The 15,055-nt window shown below is 55.0% G+C and overlaps 7 protein-coding genes across 7 annotated transcripts; all 7 read right to left on the minus strand.

The window, feature by feature from the left end:
- Window positions 1-183: 183 nt before the first annotated feature.
- On the minus strand, window positions 184-1,898 carry ATEG_04789 (carboxypeptidase cpdS precursor; the record flags this gene model as incomplete). The annotated part of the gene is made up of 5 exons (XM_001213967.1): window positions 184-296; window positions 356-1,099; window positions 1,151-1,514; window positions 1,590-1,765; window positions 1,817-1,898. 5 exons carry the CDS (start codon window positions 1,896-1,898, stop codon window positions 184-186), a joined length of 1,479 nt encoding a protein of 492 aa, XP_001213967.1.
- Window positions 1,899-2,567: 669 nt separating this feature from the next.
- On the minus strand, window positions 2,568-4,488 carry ATEG_04790 (fungal specific transcription factor domain-containing protein; the record flags this gene model as incomplete). Its single annotated transcript, XM_001213968.1, has 3 exons — window positions 2,568-3,692; window positions 3,736-4,211; window positions 4,371-4,488. The coding sequence occupies 3 exons, from the start codon at window positions 4,486-4,488 to the stop codon at window positions 2,568-2,570; spliced, it is 1,719 nt and encodes a 572-aa protein (XP_001213968.1).
- A 663-nt stretch (window positions 4,489-5,151) lies between these two features.
- Window positions 5,152-5,957, minus strand: ATEG_04791 (cutinase family protein; the record flags this gene model as incomplete). The annotated part of the gene is made up of 3 exons (XM_001213969.1): window positions 5,152-5,416; window positions 5,491-5,708; window positions 5,769-5,957. 3 exons carry the CDS (start codon window positions 5,955-5,957, stop codon window positions 5,152-5,154), a joined length of 672 nt encoding a protein of 223 aa, XP_001213969.1.
- Window positions 5,958-6,797: 840 nt separating this feature from the next.
- On the minus strand, window positions 6,798-8,319 carry ATEG_04792 (uncharacterized protein; the record flags this gene model as incomplete). Its single annotated transcript, XM_001213970.1, has 4 exons — window positions 6,798-7,414; window positions 7,457-7,694; window positions 7,758-7,975; window positions 8,040-8,319. 4 exons carry the CDS (start codon window positions 8,317-8,319, stop codon window positions 6,798-6,800), a joined length of 1,353 nt encoding a protein of 450 aa, XP_001213970.1.
- Window positions 8,320-9,052: 733 nt separating this feature from the next.
- ATEG_04793 (trehalose-6-phosphate synthase) lies at window positions 9,053-10,725 on the minus strand (the record flags this gene model as incomplete). The annotated part of the gene is made up of 5 exons (XM_001213971.1): window positions 9,053-9,119; window positions 9,168-9,510; window positions 9,582-9,955; window positions 10,021-10,384; window positions 10,446-10,725. 5 exons carry the CDS (start codon window positions 10,723-10,725, stop codon window positions 9,053-9,055), a joined length of 1,428 nt encoding a protein of 475 aa, XP_001213971.1.
- Window positions 10,726-11,258: 533 nt separating this feature from the next.
- ATEG_04794 (putative nuclear envelope protein Brr6) lies at window positions 11,259-12,736 on the minus strand (the record flags this gene model as incomplete). Its single annotated transcript, XM_001213972.1, has 3 exons — window positions 11,259-11,597; window positions 11,646-12,553; window positions 12,622-12,736. 3 exons carry the CDS (start codon window positions 12,734-12,736, stop codon window positions 11,259-11,261), a joined length of 1,362 nt encoding a protein of 453 aa, XP_001213972.1.
- Window positions 12,737-13,332: 596 nt separating this feature from the next.
- On the minus strand, window positions 13,333-13,956 carry ATEG_04795 (uncharacterized protein; the record flags this gene model as incomplete). Its single annotated transcript, XM_001213973.1, has 2 exons — window positions 13,333-13,711; window positions 13,793-13,956. The coding sequence occupies 2 exons, from the start codon at window positions 13,954-13,956 to the stop codon at window positions 13,333-13,335; spliced, it is 543 nt and encodes a 180-aa protein (XP_001213973.1).
- Between the last annotated feature and the right edge of the window lie 1,099 nt (window positions 13,957-15,055).

Raw genomic sequence — 15,055 nt, forward strand, 5'->3', positions numbered from 1 at the left:
CTGGCTTGGTGCCCTAGTTTGGAAATTTAGCTTCTTCGAAAGGTATAAGACAGGAGAAAATGGATACAAAGTATGGGACACAGTCTGAACGTGGCTACCCTGGATCTTGTACAATTGGCCTATTCATAGAGTATGCAGACAACTATCCGCCGCCCCGTACATTAGAAATATAGACAAGTCAGGTTAATCAACCCCCCCAGAAGTAAAGCTCTCCACTTCTTCAGACAGGTTAGATATACGACCGAGAAGCAGCTCCAGCTGACGATATGCCGCTCCAGGGGCATACATTGGTAGTTCTAGGCAAACATGTCAGGAGCTGAACGTCCATGCCTACAACCCCCAGATAGATACTTACGGTGTCCGGCAAGATGGACCAAATTAAACGTCAACCCCCGTTCGGTATGTGTAGTTCCCAGATACCCAGCACCAGAAGTCCTAAGAACAGGAGGAAAAGGCGGGACCATCTCATCAACCCCAGACGAGTAATGAGGAAAATAAGGAACGAACAGCGGCTCGATAGGTGGACTCTGGAACCCCTGCGCCCCGTTCCACGTCATATTCTGGATGCTTATAAGAGTTGCATCCGCTGGAATGGTAAAGTCCAGCCCACCGTGGGAGATGATCGTGTTATTCGTGCGTTCGATGACACTGGCGAGGACCCCAAAGCTGCTCGGTGCGGAAGTGTCACCATCTGGCCCGTAAACCTTGGAGACACCATTCGCTTTACAAGTGCTATAGTAGATTGGATATGCGTTGATTGCCTTCTGGACATCACTCCGGTTGAAGTAGTTGTGCGGGCCTTCCGAGCTTGCTGGAAAGCCCACTTGGTTCCAGGTATATGGACAGTAGTCTCTGATGTGGTACGGGTTGAAACAGGGATTAACCAGTTTTGCGGCTTTGTAGGTTGCATTCCAGATGTCGCACCCGGGTCTGTCGCTTGCAGGGACTGGGGGGAGTTGGCCCATCGGCGGATACTGGAGCGCAGTGTTCATGAACTCGGAGTAGCCACACTCGTCGGCGCGTTTGTTGATCTCTTCCATGAACGTTCTGTTCAGAGCTAGCAATGCCTCGTATTGATTCAACATCGACACTGCGGGAACTACTCAGGAGAGTTAGTCATGACTGCCGGACATGCGGTGATCCAACCCACCGTCTTGTGTCACCACAAACTCGTTAATAACCGGGTCGATGAGATGGATCCCGGCTACATTGTAGTACGTTTCGTCCTCCTCGTCAAGCATTGCAGACGCAATGTACGGGATATACATCCCGGCGTAGCTCTCGCCAGCGAGATACACCTTTCTTCCCTTCAGATCAAACGTCTCTATAAAGTGTTTCCAAAAGACCATGAACTGGCTTGCAACGTCCTCGTCATTACGGACAGTAGACGGGCCAAGAGATAGCCCAGTTCCACCAGGCTGGTCGACAAAGACGATGTTGGTGAGATTTGTCCACGAGTAATAGTTGCGGGTTGGTTTATATGTCCCAGGCTGCCAGAGGAAGGGTCCTATTTCCTGGAGAATGGACGCCATAGAGCTACATCCTGGTCCACCTGAGAGCCATATCGTGATCTGCCAAGGTCAGCATACGGAGCGACCAATTTGAATAAGCCGCGGTACCTCGTCATCAGCAGCAGGGTTCGTGGTCGGAAAGAACCAAAAGTACAGACTTGAGTTGCCGGAAGGCGTGTTGTCGAGATACCCTGCGTACGACTCGCCAATGTCAAAGTCGACTTCAGGTATGGCCTTGCCGTTCACCGCGAATTCTGGCAATTAGGATCGGTCTGCAATGCTGATGATGGGTGGGTTTGATTTACCTTTAGTTTTGGGTGTTAGATATCGGGGTGTTGCGCCGACTGCTGTTGCCAGCAAGAAAAGAAAAGCAGCAGACAGCAGCATACTGGATTCCAAGGTAGGGCAGTCAGTGAATACTATTCCTAAGGCTTGCTGTGGTCTCAGAATTCCTTCAGCTGGATATATATGCCCCATATTTTGTTACACGCTCTCGGAGACTTTGATACATAATGACTCTGCATGTGTATAGAGCAAGGAAGGATGGTGTCTCAAGCTGATGGCCATGTCTATGAGGCTATGACGATATCATTTTCTGGATAGGGATATTGTTTGCACGACATGTGGTGGAACATGTTACATAAGTCACTATCAAGTTCATTCATCTTGGTGTTCTGACGGAATTTTGATAATACAAGTTATTACGAAATCAATAAGCTCCTCCATCAATTTAGGAGAAGAAAAATGAATGAATAGCACTCGTCGAAGTGACTTGGGTCATATGAACCTGCATGTATGGAATGCAGGAACCACCAACTATCAGGGCATGCATGTATCCGTCTAATGATGTCAATCATTACAAGCTAACCGTCAATTGAGCCCATAAGAACACCGTGTACACAAGCAGTTTGGCTGCCAGTCGCTCTGCCCCAAAGGAATGTGGAATAGCAAGGGGCAAGTTAGGCATGTCAAGGAGACACAAGAATCCAAGTACAGACGCATCTGTGCGACAATATAGTCAATCATTATGTCATTTCTCATTCTATACCGTGCAATCTACATCCCAGTTTCCTCCCGTCTAACAAAGTGCACAAAGCATTTCAGCTCCGCGCTCGTCAACACCTCCTCCAGAAGCCGCGGCGTGCTGACACTTTTCGCATCCTTTGGGTCACTGTGACTACAAATCGCCTTTTCGAAATACGCCACCATAGATTCAGCGAGCATATACACCTCGCTGAGCTGCTCCAGCACCCGCATGCACTGATAGAACGACTTGAAGCCAATCGCCCATTGATCAGGGCTTCCGGAGCGGATGTTCAAAATATGGATGGCTAGGACAGGCAACAGCAGTCCTACCGTGGTGGTGGGCAGATAATGGATCGCGTCGGCTCGGTACAGCCCCTCCGCGACCAGCGCAATAGCCCGCATGGCGGACTGGACCCGCTGCTCAGACAGCAGCGTCTCGGCTTCGGTTTCGCTTTCTGGCGACGGCGTCGCCGATCTCAGCGCGCTTTGGTGACGCGAGATGGCGCTGGATGCGTTTAGGAAGAGCAACTTCAGCCAGGCGCGGTATGCAAAGAGCGTCTTTTCGACTTTTGACAGGTTCTGACTCGAAGGACTCTGGTATCGCAACTCCACTGGGAGAGCGGCCTCCCATTCCTCGAGGTTCTGCGTGTATTGTGTCATGGAGATGAGCTGGTCGGAGGAGCCGGTGGGAGGCGCGTTTCGGGCGAGGAGGCCGCTCAGGATCGTGCATAGTTTGGCTTTGGCAATGAACAGCTGGGCCAGCTGCGTCTGGTGGGCCGTGCTGCGGAGGATCTCCCAGTCTCCTAGAGCATGTATGGTTGCTTCGTCAAAGGCGTGGGTTTCAAAGTCGTCGATGGTGAGGTAGGGGATGTGGAAGTCGTCGTCGTGGATGATGGCTGGTCGTCGCAGGTTCAGGGAAACCAGTCGATCGCGGGTGTACAGACACCACCAGAGTCGTTTCCATATATGCCAGGTGGATGGCGTAATGTCGGGACCTTCAAGATCTTGGATCGTAGATGCAGCGAGTGACAGGGCGATCTCCATCCAGTAGCGAAAGTTCTTTGGGTCGTCAGGCGTCTCGTGCCAGTAGGTCATGAGCAGGACAGCCTGTATCACGACTACTCGGTCTGCCTCGACGTCGAAATCATATAGAACCTGTTCTGTTAGCGAGGCAGCATCTCCTGGATGGGTGCCATACCCGAGCTTTCTGATAGAATTCTTGTCGTGCTGCCTTTCTCGAGGTGTATCCGGCGCGATGGAGATGTTCCGGTTCGATAAACGCCGTACTCGAGAACATGACCGCATGGAACAGCAACAAGCTGACCGGTTTGCTCCCGTCGTTGCACGCTATGGCGCCTAGGAAAGGCCGCAAGTCCAGCAGCGGGATATATGGGTAGACATTGTGAACGAAAGTCTTGAGCAGTTCGTTGCGCAGTGTCACGTCGGGAAACTCAAAGACATCTTTGGCTGCTAGATACTGGACATCCTCGAAGGGCAGGTATGGAAGATCTGCGATATAGGCGGGAAGAAGGGAGGAGCAGATGGCGCGAGGGAGTGGAGGATCGAGGAGCTCGTGGGCTGTCGCAATGAGGTTATCCAGAGGCTTCATCCAATGGACTATGGGATGGGAGTTTTTGACCACCGCCAGCTGCGCGTTTTCTATAGTCGAGGCATCTTGGCCCGTCAGTATCAGTGGTTGACATTCTTTCTGTCTGATCGTACCTGGCCAGGTCTCACACAGCGGGTGACATTCAATTTCCGTCGCATCTGGACTGGACTCACTACACCATGTTAGCCGACCCTGCCAGAATCCTTAACACGACAGCGACCTACCACGAGCCATGCTCCATCGGAGGACATTGAAGCTGCCATCCCCGACATGTGAGGCAGGGAGAATCCTCGCCGAGCTCATCACACCGGATGTTATTTGAGAGACAGAATCCACACCCATTGGAGAGCGACGTCATTGTGTTCTGTGCTATTACAAGGAGGACAACGCAGGCTGTTCATTATGCTCACTGCAATCACTGACAACGCAAAGACATCCGCTCTCATCCCACATCTTATGACAAATCGACGGCCAAGTGGGGAGCTGCGCCGATATCCGATCACTGCGGGCTGTCATTGCCGGACGGCGCCGCGGGTATTGGCTTGGAGCTTTCTTCCTGGCCTCCATGGTCTCTGTATGGCCGCCGCAGTGGCTGGTGTGGAGTGCGCAATGGTGCCAAGGGTGTCACTATGGAGGATCGTCCTGTGCGGCGTTTTCCCCGCGACTCGTACTCCGTATAACCGCAGATTTCTCCGAACGAGAGCGTGTCGCCTGGATTGTTCGGCTGTCGGCGTATTTCTGGTAAAGTATTGTCAGCTGGTTGTCGCTAGATCGACAGGGTCTGCACGCACTTGGAGGTATGCTATGAGTGCAATTTCTCCGTCTCCACTAATCCTACACTATCCCCGCAGGAAGGATCGTATACGAGCTCCAGAGCGGGGATTCTTTAAGGGTCCATACGGGGTATAGTAATCTTTCCGGTGGTATTCAACAATTCTATGTCCAGCATAGAAACCACATGTACATCTTCCCCAAGCAAGCCATCCAACCATCCAGAACCATGACTTACTGCACCTTGGAGGCCAGGAACTGGGCGGCGTCGCCCGCATTGACCCCGTATGTCATATGCGCCGGGGTGATGATGAGCGTGCCACTGCAGACCAAATCGCCCAGGGCGCAGTAAACCTTGACATCCTCCTTGGGGTAGTTGGGGATCTGTCCGTTGTCCTGGAGGTTGCGGGTGAAGCCAAAGAGGACCACGCCCTTGACTTTCTCCTGGATGTCGGCAGGGAGGGCCTGGATCGAGTTGTCCATCACCGCGGAGCCTTGACTGCATTCAGATCCTCATTAGCATCTCCCCTACTAGTACTCACAGCTCTTCAGCAACCAAGGGGAAGGAAATACCTGTATCCACCCGCCACAATCTGCGTGTTCGGGCAGTTGGCCACGGCCTTCTCGAACAGGTCCGTCGCCGCCTGGATCGACTGTGGGTCTGTATTGGCAGACAGGAAGTTGGGCGCCAGCGAGGCCGTGTATGCGCCGCCCACGCCCTGGCAGGCGACCTTGCCGGAGCCGAGATCAGCTTTCAAGCTCGTGCAGACCTCAGGCCCGACGACGAAGCCCTATCCTCAGTTAATTAGTCTTTCTTCGTTCATCGTAGGTGGTCGCGGATGCAAACGAACCATGTTGCCCTGCTCGGTGGACCCGCGGGCAAAGATGAAGGTCACATCGCGACAGACGCCGTCTTCGACGTCGTTGGAGCTCATGAGCTGGCGCTCCTGCAGGGAGTTCTCGGGCACGGGCGTGGCCACGGCCAGCGCCGCCAGCGCGGCGACGAGAACAGAGCGGAGGGACATTCTGCTGAGGGCCATGGTGCAGTAGAAGGATGGTGTAGATGACGATGGGCTTGGGGAATGGAATGGAATGCCAATCTGATCCCTATCGCTCCATGGTCGTATTTATACTCGTTTCTGAACGCGTCCTCGGACAGTCCTCTTCCACCGGATCGACAGAACCATCTTCATCCTCGAGACGAAAACCCATACATAGTCGGGAGCCGACTGAATGCCGACCCTAGGCTCCCAAGGTTGAGACATGCCCAGGCAACGCAAAACACGCCCGAAAGCTTCGGCCAGACTTTCATTCGTCTGGGCCTGTTTCAGGTTGAGATAGAAGCGATCATGCGGAGGGCTGTATGGCGGAAGGCGAACCAGGGATCTCGGTTGCAGGATCCAAGCAGACGGCTGTTCCTGATCCCAGACCAGCAATGCCGAATCGAGGTTGCGGAAGTGTGCCGAGGCGTCGTGAGATTTTCGTGGTCCGTTCCACATGCAGTATGCAGTGGTAGATCCACCGAACCGGGGTTTGCCCATTATTGGGATCTGATGGAGACTCCGGAGTTTGGTGATGTCTCAGGAGAGTCAGACGGTAGTTGAATGTTGCTACAGATGCATCTACCGACGGCTGTTACTGTCGTGGATGGTTGTCGCAGCTAGGAGTCATAGCTGTCCGAGGACATCTTCACTGTCTTGATATCGCTACCATACAACCAGACAGTCAATCGACGGCTCAATTCCAGCGATGTATCCCCGACGATTCACCTAAACCCACACAACACTACTACTCATCCAAGTGGGCCTCGATCGATTCATTTTTGAGATCGTCTCACAACCAGACGGGGCATGTCTCAGCCTTAAACCACCAGGAGGAACTCACGACGAACCGGTATACTTCAGCGAGTACACGCCCCGCTCGATACTGTTCAGCAGGATGTTCCCACTCTCAAAATACGGGTACACACTCCAGCTCCCGACAAACTCGACCTCACCCTCGCCGGCATCGTCTTCCGGGTGGCAGTCGAAAAAGCCCACCTGCTTGAAACCCTTGCCCGAGGGGTCCGCGCGGACGGAGCTCACATCCACGATGCGCAGGCCGCTGCCATAGTTCGCCTGGTACGACAGCCCGTCAATCACGTACTGGTTATGGTCGATGGAGCGCACGGGCGACTGGTACGAGCCCGTGTGCTTGGGCTTCTCCAGGTTGCGGATGTCGAAGATGTAGGTGGTGGTGTGGCCGTTGGCGGCCTCGCCCGCGCCGTCGACCTCGTCCAGCTCGTCGTCCAGCAGCAGGTACGCCATGTCGGCCGTCGCCATCCAGCCCTGGTGCGTGTAGCTGGCGCCGACGTACGGCGTCTTGGAGATCTGCTTCGGCTTCTTCTTGTTGGTGACGTCCACGATCGTCAGCGTGTCCTCGTTGTAGTTGAAGCAGATCTCGCGGTTGGTGTATTTCTTGTGCGGGCCCTGGTAGATCACGCATTGCGCTGGTTCGCCTGTTAGCGCTATTATGCGTATCGTCGACTAGGAAATCTCACCGTCATGCACGTAGCCGTCCTGGTTCACGCACCCCGGCGACGTCGGGTTCGCCGGGTCCGACACGTCCACCATCCACAGACCCCCCGCGCAGCTGAGGTTGCGCGCCGTGCCCACCGCGTAGATCATGTTGGTCTCCTCGTGCGCGACGATGTTGTGCGAGCTGCCGAACCCGCTGTACCACGCGGTCAGGTCGGTCAGCGAGAAGGTCCGCGGCGCGAAACTCGAGGTATCCAGGAGCTGCAAGGCGTCAGTCTACTCGACACCCACAGAGGCGGTGTTCATAGTCAATATGCGACGGACCTTCTTCAGATCGAAGATCTGCAGGCCGTGGCCTGGCGCCTCCGACCCGATATACGCATAGTCCCCGATGACCTTCATATCGCGCCACACGCTCGAGACGGTCTGCGTCGGCAGCCGGCCGACATACTCGAGGCTCCCATCCTTCATGACCTCGACAAAGGCCGTGCCGTCCGTCTGTCCGACGACGCCGAACTCGCGGCCGTCCGCCGACGTCCACCCTGCAAGAGACTGTTAACCCACATAATCACGGCATAAGACGAAGTACAGCGGCAAGCTACACACCCCAAATATCGTTCCCCTCGCGGGTAACGCTCCCCATGGCCTGGTGGCTCAGGAAGGCATTGAGATCGACGTTGTCGCAGGAATATTCGCCGGCCTTGCCATTCTTGCACTTCGTGGCGCCCCGGTCCATGTACCGGTTGACCTGGAACAGACCGCTGGCGCGCGCGCGCTCGCGACTCTGCATCTTGAGCGACATCAGATGGCTCATCTTGGCTTCGCCTTCGAAGGAGGCGGTCGCCAGACTGGCGAGGGCCAGGGACGAGAGGAGCGTCCACTTCATGACGGGGCTGTATAAACGAAAGGAAAGAGAGTGGAGAAATAGAACGGTGGGAAGTTAGGAGTCAGGTCCAGCCTGCTTCTGTTCTACTCTTCTCGTCTTTATAGGAATTGGGGCCTCTCCTATCTCCACGGCTATCGCACCCGCCAAGCGCAGCCAAGAACGCGACGCCATTCTCACCCAGCAAGATGTCGCTGATAGTCCAGGGCAAGGAGAGGCTCGAGATTGTCGCGATGCCGCCCCCGCTGCTGGGCACGGCATTGCAGTCTGCAGGCACGCCTCTCCGCACGCAATGCCAGATAAGATTCTTGGAGGCGGGCGGTGATTTGTCCTCGAGCCTTGGCCACTGCTGGACTAAGGCGTGCCGTTTGTCTTGGGTTACAATGATATCAAAGGCCGGGGTGGTTAGGTCCCCGGGACCTTTCTAGTGCTTCTTGGCTGGTGGTGAACAATGCGCAATGTAACGCAGCGTGGGTGATTGATTCAGATGTTGCCGGGGGTGCTTGAGGAAGTGTATCGTGTGCGGCAGTGGGAGGTTGAAAGCATATCCTACTGTTGCAGAGTGACGATCATTTAGAGCTAGTTCCTGGCATTAAAATGAGGATTGTTATTGGCGCTGATGTACATCAGGATCCTTCGGCTGTATAGCCTCATCTGGGAAAGTATCCGACGGCTCTAGCTATCTCCAATCTCCCCGGCCAAGGTCGCATTGTATGCCATCCAATCCATCGCTCGTCTAGGCCTCCGATCCCTCGGGCAGTCGTGTGGACAGCCTCTCAATGAAAGACTCGCCCCATTTGGCACTATCCCATGTCAGCGAGAATCTTGTATACACCCTGCGAACAACTCACCTAGTATTTGTCTCGATAAACCCACGTAGCCCCTCGTACCGCCGCTTGCGATCCTCGTCGCTCATCGTCACGGCCTTGTAAATCGCCCCCGCCAGTTGCGACAGATGCGCCGGATGGAATGTGATGCTCCCCTCTTTCATAAACGCGGCCGCGCCGGCGAACTCGGACAGCACCAGCACGCCATGACGCTCGCCTTGGCAGGCAATATACTCGAACGAGACAAGATTCATCCCGTCGCGCGTCGAGGTCAGCAGACAGACATCGGCGACCGAGTACAGCGCCGCCAGCTCCGAGAACTCCACCGATCGATGCATGTACACCAGCGGAGATCCGTCGGGGGTGGCTGCCAGCCAAGCACGTTAGCCTCATTGTACAGAGAACGGCAATGATTAGAGAATGGCTTAGCACACGCACCGTATTTCCCATTGATCTGGCCCACTATCGTGCTAATCTCCTCCTTGAGATCCTGGTACTCCTTCACGTCCTCGCGACTGGGCACCGCGACCTGGATCAGGACCACCTTGTTCTGCAGCTCCGGATGCTCTTCCAGGAAACGGTCGTAGCCTTTCAGTTTCTGTGGTAGGCCCTTGATATGGTCGAGTCGGTCCACGCCCAGGATCACCTTCACACCTTTGTACCGTTCTCGGAGCTCGCGGATGCGTCGCCGGACGTCGTCTGTCTGCAACGCGTCGGTGAACTTCTGTGGATCGATCCCCACGATGAATTTATCGGTGAATATCTGTCTACCCTGATATTTGATTTCGCCCGGCACGTCGGTGTTTGCGCCCCTGTAGCCATTAGCACTTCCTCTTCCTTGAAAACTACCCACCGAGCCCTTAACGCAGAAGCTTACAGCGAATGAGTGCAGTCCACAAAATTATCCTTATACTCATTGGTATGGAATCCGATAAGGTCGCTGCCGAGGATGCCCTCGACCAACTCGTTGCGCACAGGCAGAGCGCGCCAGAAGTCCCACGCGGGGAACGGTGTGTGCAGCGAGAATCCAATGGCACACTGCTTGTCCTGCTTCAGACGCTCACGGAGGAGTCTCGGCAACAACATCAGATGGTAGTCATGCACCCAGATCAGCGTACCACGGGTGACCTGCGCGGCGATGGCATCGGCAAAGAGCTCGTTCACGCGCTTGTATGCTTTCCAGGCGTTTTCGTCGAACGAGACCCCGGACTGGTAGTGGAGCATGGGCCATAAGATGGCATCTAGGACGCAGTGAGCATACGACTGGACAGATGCGCGAGCTGGTCTGTCTGAGAGACGTACTGGAGAAGCCGTTGTAATGTTGATGCGCGAGCTCACTGTCTAGAAAAACAGGCACGGCGTTGTGCTCGGCGAGGCTCTGCGAGATCTGTTTTTGGTCTTCGGGCTCGGTCGCCTCGATGCCCGGCCATCCGAACCAGCGGAACGAGGTCGACTTGGTCAATCCCGAGAGAGAAGTCACCAGCCCTCCGCTGGAGACGGAGGACTGGAACGAGCCATCGACTTTCTTGATGGAGAGGGGAAGACGGTTCGAAACCACGATGAGGTTGCGCTTGGTCGACATGTTGGGCGTCACATAGTCTATCGAGCTACAGTCGGCACAGTAGCTCAGCCCTGTCGTGTCGCGGGTATATAAACCCGGGTGGTGAGGTGCGGAACCGGTGTATACAAACTGCAATACGTCAGGATGAGTGAAGAATCACCCGTTATCGCCCACATCCAGGAAATAAGCGTTTCGGAACCCCTGAATTAGCACGGCGTCTATCGCAACCCAATCTGCCTTTTGTCCGGCTTGAGGAAGAAAAATCCGTGAGCGAATCGTCGTTGCGACGTCATATAGCATCATCGCCAAGCCCCAAAGAACAGCCACTGATAACGGTCAGTGTCAAAAGCCCACGGTCAGAAACAAATCAGATAGCTCGGTTGAGATGCAATGATGCAGTATATACAAGTTAAAAAGCCACAAACTCCACTATCCTTCGTATGCAATGAGTCACGCAACTTTTGTGACGGCAAACATCTCACCACCCAGTATCCAAACAGACAGACGCCATGATTCCCCACGCTAATGCAATATATTACCATGTCTTGTCGCAATCAAAGGAGTTTTCTATCGCGCTTGACCGGACTGGGGGTCCGCAGGTGGTTCTCGCGGTCCCGACTGCGCTCCGTTCCAAAGTCAAAGTCCATGGTCTGCGAATGTTCCAGCATCAGCGGCCCGTCCTGCTTCTCATTCAAGCTCGGCGCGTGTCCGTAGCCATATCCGGGGGTGTGTGGGAAGGACGGGGCAATCGAGGAAGGGTGTTGGCCGGAGGGCTGTCGATGAAACGTAGGCGCCGGGGTCGTATAGTCATGCTGGCTGAACCGGTTTCTAAACGAACGGAATGACCAGTTGCTCACGACTGTCACGGTAGATATCGTAGCGAGGAAGAATGCCTGTCAATGTTAGCCACGGTCCCCGTAGATGAGTCCACATGCACCTACAATTGCCTTCCAACTAATCGGGTCAATGAAGCTGTTGATGATGATCGCCATCGTGTGCGCCGACACCTTCGCCCGGCCCACCTTGGCCGGATCGCGGTTCATACACCGCTCCCAGTTCTCGCAAACCGTCTCCAGCGCTGGCAGTCGGTCGCCTCCGGCACACTTGTTGTCCACGTAGCTCTTCGCGCAGGTCGCCATCTCGGCCAGGATCGTATCCGAGACTTCCTCGGCCGCCTGCTCGAACTCCGCGCGGATCGCTGACACAAAACCAAAGACCACATACACGGCGAGCGAAAACAGCGACAGGTTCACCACCAGCTGCGCCCACCACGAGAGGATGCTGGGCACGTTCGGGTGGGCCTCCAGGAGCGCGAAGAAATCCGAGAAGGTCGACATCCGCGAGGGCCCCTGACCGTCCGGTCCCTGCGCATCACCCTGATTCTTCTTCTGCTTGGCGGATTTCGTGTCCCGGCTGCTCGATCCGTCGCTATCCTCATCATCGCTATCCCGGCGGAACTGCAGATCCAGCGCCTTATCCCGGCGTCGGCGCTTCTGCACCCGTCGCGCCAACGCGTTGGAGTAATGGTTCATTCGAGGGATTTCCCCACGTCCGGGACTCGGCGCAAAGCGTCCGTACATGTTGAAGAGCGAGTTTCGGTGACCCCCCGACTTTGTTGGCGGCTCCGGGGTCTCTTCGTTGTCTGCGGCGTTTTCGGGGGAGGTTTCGGCGCCGGAGGAGAAGTCGACTTCGAACTTGCGGGGGGTCATAAAGGCGGATTGACCGAAGATGGATTTCTGCGTCCGCGAGGCCTGCGAGGGGGGCTGCGAGAAGAGGAAGGGTTGGGAGTTGGGTTCGCGCAGAGCGGGCATTTGTTTCTTTTCGGGCGAGTCGAAGATGTTATGGGGGCCTATGGTCGGTTAGAGACAGTTGAACAAAAGGATGACACTGCTTTCTCGTCGCGGGAGGGATGCGCACGTTTCTTCTGCTTGTCGTGCTGCATGCTCAGTTGGTAGAAGGGCGAGGTGGCATCACCAGGAGCCCTGGTCTGCCACTCAAAGTCCATGGGACTCTCTGCAGAGCGTTTATCCATCGCGTCGGATAGATAAGAGACGTGGATTGGGACAAGGGCGAGCGACGGAGGGGAAGAAGGGAGATGGAGACGATGCAGTCCGGGGCAGAAATGGGCGGAGCGGACTTTTCTGACCTTCCCCGATCGGGACATTAGTAAACAACACCCTGGCAACGGTACGTACTATTCACATGTGAACTGTGAAGAGAGCAAGGTATGATACTTCTTCGTTCACCTACCATCTATGGGGCTGCTGTCTTGAACTACGCCTTTGATCCGTCCATGCAACGACTTACGGCTACTGATTACTTGATTTAGGGAGACATCCCCTCCAAATTACCGAGCATAACAGATGTCCGGTCCTGTTGGTCAGGATACAAATCCAATGCGATATCAATGCAGTATCAATAGAGTATCAACAAACGAAACCAAGTGAAAGCGACCGTCAAAGGTACTGTACTGAGTCATATACGATATTCGCCACTGACTCCGGTCATCGGGAACAAATCAAAGGGGAATCTAAACCAACACCGTCCATATCTGGGAGCATTCTGACGCCAAAGTCATCAACATGAAAGAAGAAAAGATACAAAACCCGCGATCAGGTATCTAGCGCCTCACAGGTGGCCGTGGTCCACGAGTTCAAAGTCATCGTCATCCGCGAGATAACCCATGGCGCTCTCGGACTCCGGGGTCACAATCTCATATTCCCGAACCAGCTTCTCCGTCTCACGAGTCTCGAACCGCTCAACGGCCTTATTGATGGCTTGCGAAAGAACCGTCTGTCCGGACACGTCGTATGCCTCGACGGAGTGGTTGGGAGTCATCTCAGCGACCACCTCCTGCGCCGCGCTGGGCTCATCGAGGGTTTCGCCACTGGACGAGTCGGAGGCGCTGTCTAGAGCCTCGCGGACATCATAACTCAGGTTGATCTTGGCATCCGTGGAGAGCTGGTTGGTCCTCCCCTTACGATCGAACTGGAGGCGACGGTGGTACCTATACCCGCCAGCCGTCAGCACTGAGACTTCCCTGTTGTCTGAACCGGAGCGAAAGCTTGGTCATGCAAGAGCTACCTACCTCGCAGGGATCGTCCGAATGATCGGACGAGCCATAGGAGCGTTTTCCATTCGACAGCCAGGCGCTGGACGGCCTCCGCTGATCCATTTGGCCTTCTTGTCGTGAGCCCGTTTGGCCGCCGTGCCGGCACAACGAAGGTCGTTGGCAGAGAGGGATCCGGGCATAATGGGATGATCGTCTATGGTATCGAGATAGGGATAGGGGTGTTGACAAGTAGAGATGGTGGAGAGTGGGGGATGTAGATGTAGATGTGATGGGGTAGATGTTCCTGCCGCCACCAGGTGAAACAACTGAAACGATATGATAAGGAAAGTCCGTAGATGTCAAAGGGGGAAGAATATGAAAGAAGTCAAGTATGAAACCAGGAAACAGTCACCATCGACACTCTTTGTCTGAGTCACTACCGATCCACCAGGATCCAGTCATAAGCACAGACAGCCGAGTACTCCTAAGTAAACAACTCGGACGACGGGAGTCAGCCTGTTGACTTCGGATCAGGAATCTTCCAGGTGCGGAGAAGTTCCAGGGCGCGTACGACCGTGGAAGCAACAGAGGCGAGACGAGACGAGGGGATTATGGAGAGTCTGGAGCAATCACGACGAGGCAGAGAGGGTGATATGAAGGTCGTCGCATGCATGACAACCTCCTGCACGAGGCCCGGGCGAGGCGATGCTGAAAGCGGTTGGGTCACGCTGGAGGGGGAAATCGTCCTATGATGGGGCCGTCTCCGTTATCGTGGGCCATCGTTATCATCCTATTCCCTTTGGACGACGCCGATGACTGCGGTTGCCCCTGGATGACGCCAGACCCGAGGTCAGGACGAGCGCCACTCGAGAACCGTGGATCTCCTCATTCTCGTGCAGGCGTGCAGGGCCGAGGTAGAGATCCGATCCACTCTTTGAGGCACGTTGAGGAGATGAGCATCACGATAATCCCCGCATGGTCGGTCCTAATCTGATCTGATCTGATCCGAGCCTGGCGACCTCGTCGTTCTGTCCTTCCAGATAGCCTGTCTGATCTTACCTTGACTGTGCCACCGACATCGTCATAAGCAGCCATAGTCCGACCGCGACCAGAGTCTCTGGAACATTCTTTCTCCAAGGTTGACTTGACTCACCAGGTGACGCCAAACACGCTTATCAGCTGAAGGATGACGGAGGCGGATGACTCGGCGCCGATCGCAGCAAGTCATCACTCCGGGCTAACCCTTTTGATGCATGACATCATACTATACAATGTTTGTATAGCCTCATCAACACAATA

This window comes from Aspergillus terreus, genomic scaffold, assembly GCF_000149615.1.
Source record: "Aspergillus terreus NIH2624 scaffold_6 genomic scaffold, whole genome shotgun sequence".
Taxonomy (NCBI): Eukaryota; Fungi; Ascomycota; class Eurotiomycetes; order Eurotiales; family Aspergillaceae; genus Aspergillus; species Aspergillus terreus.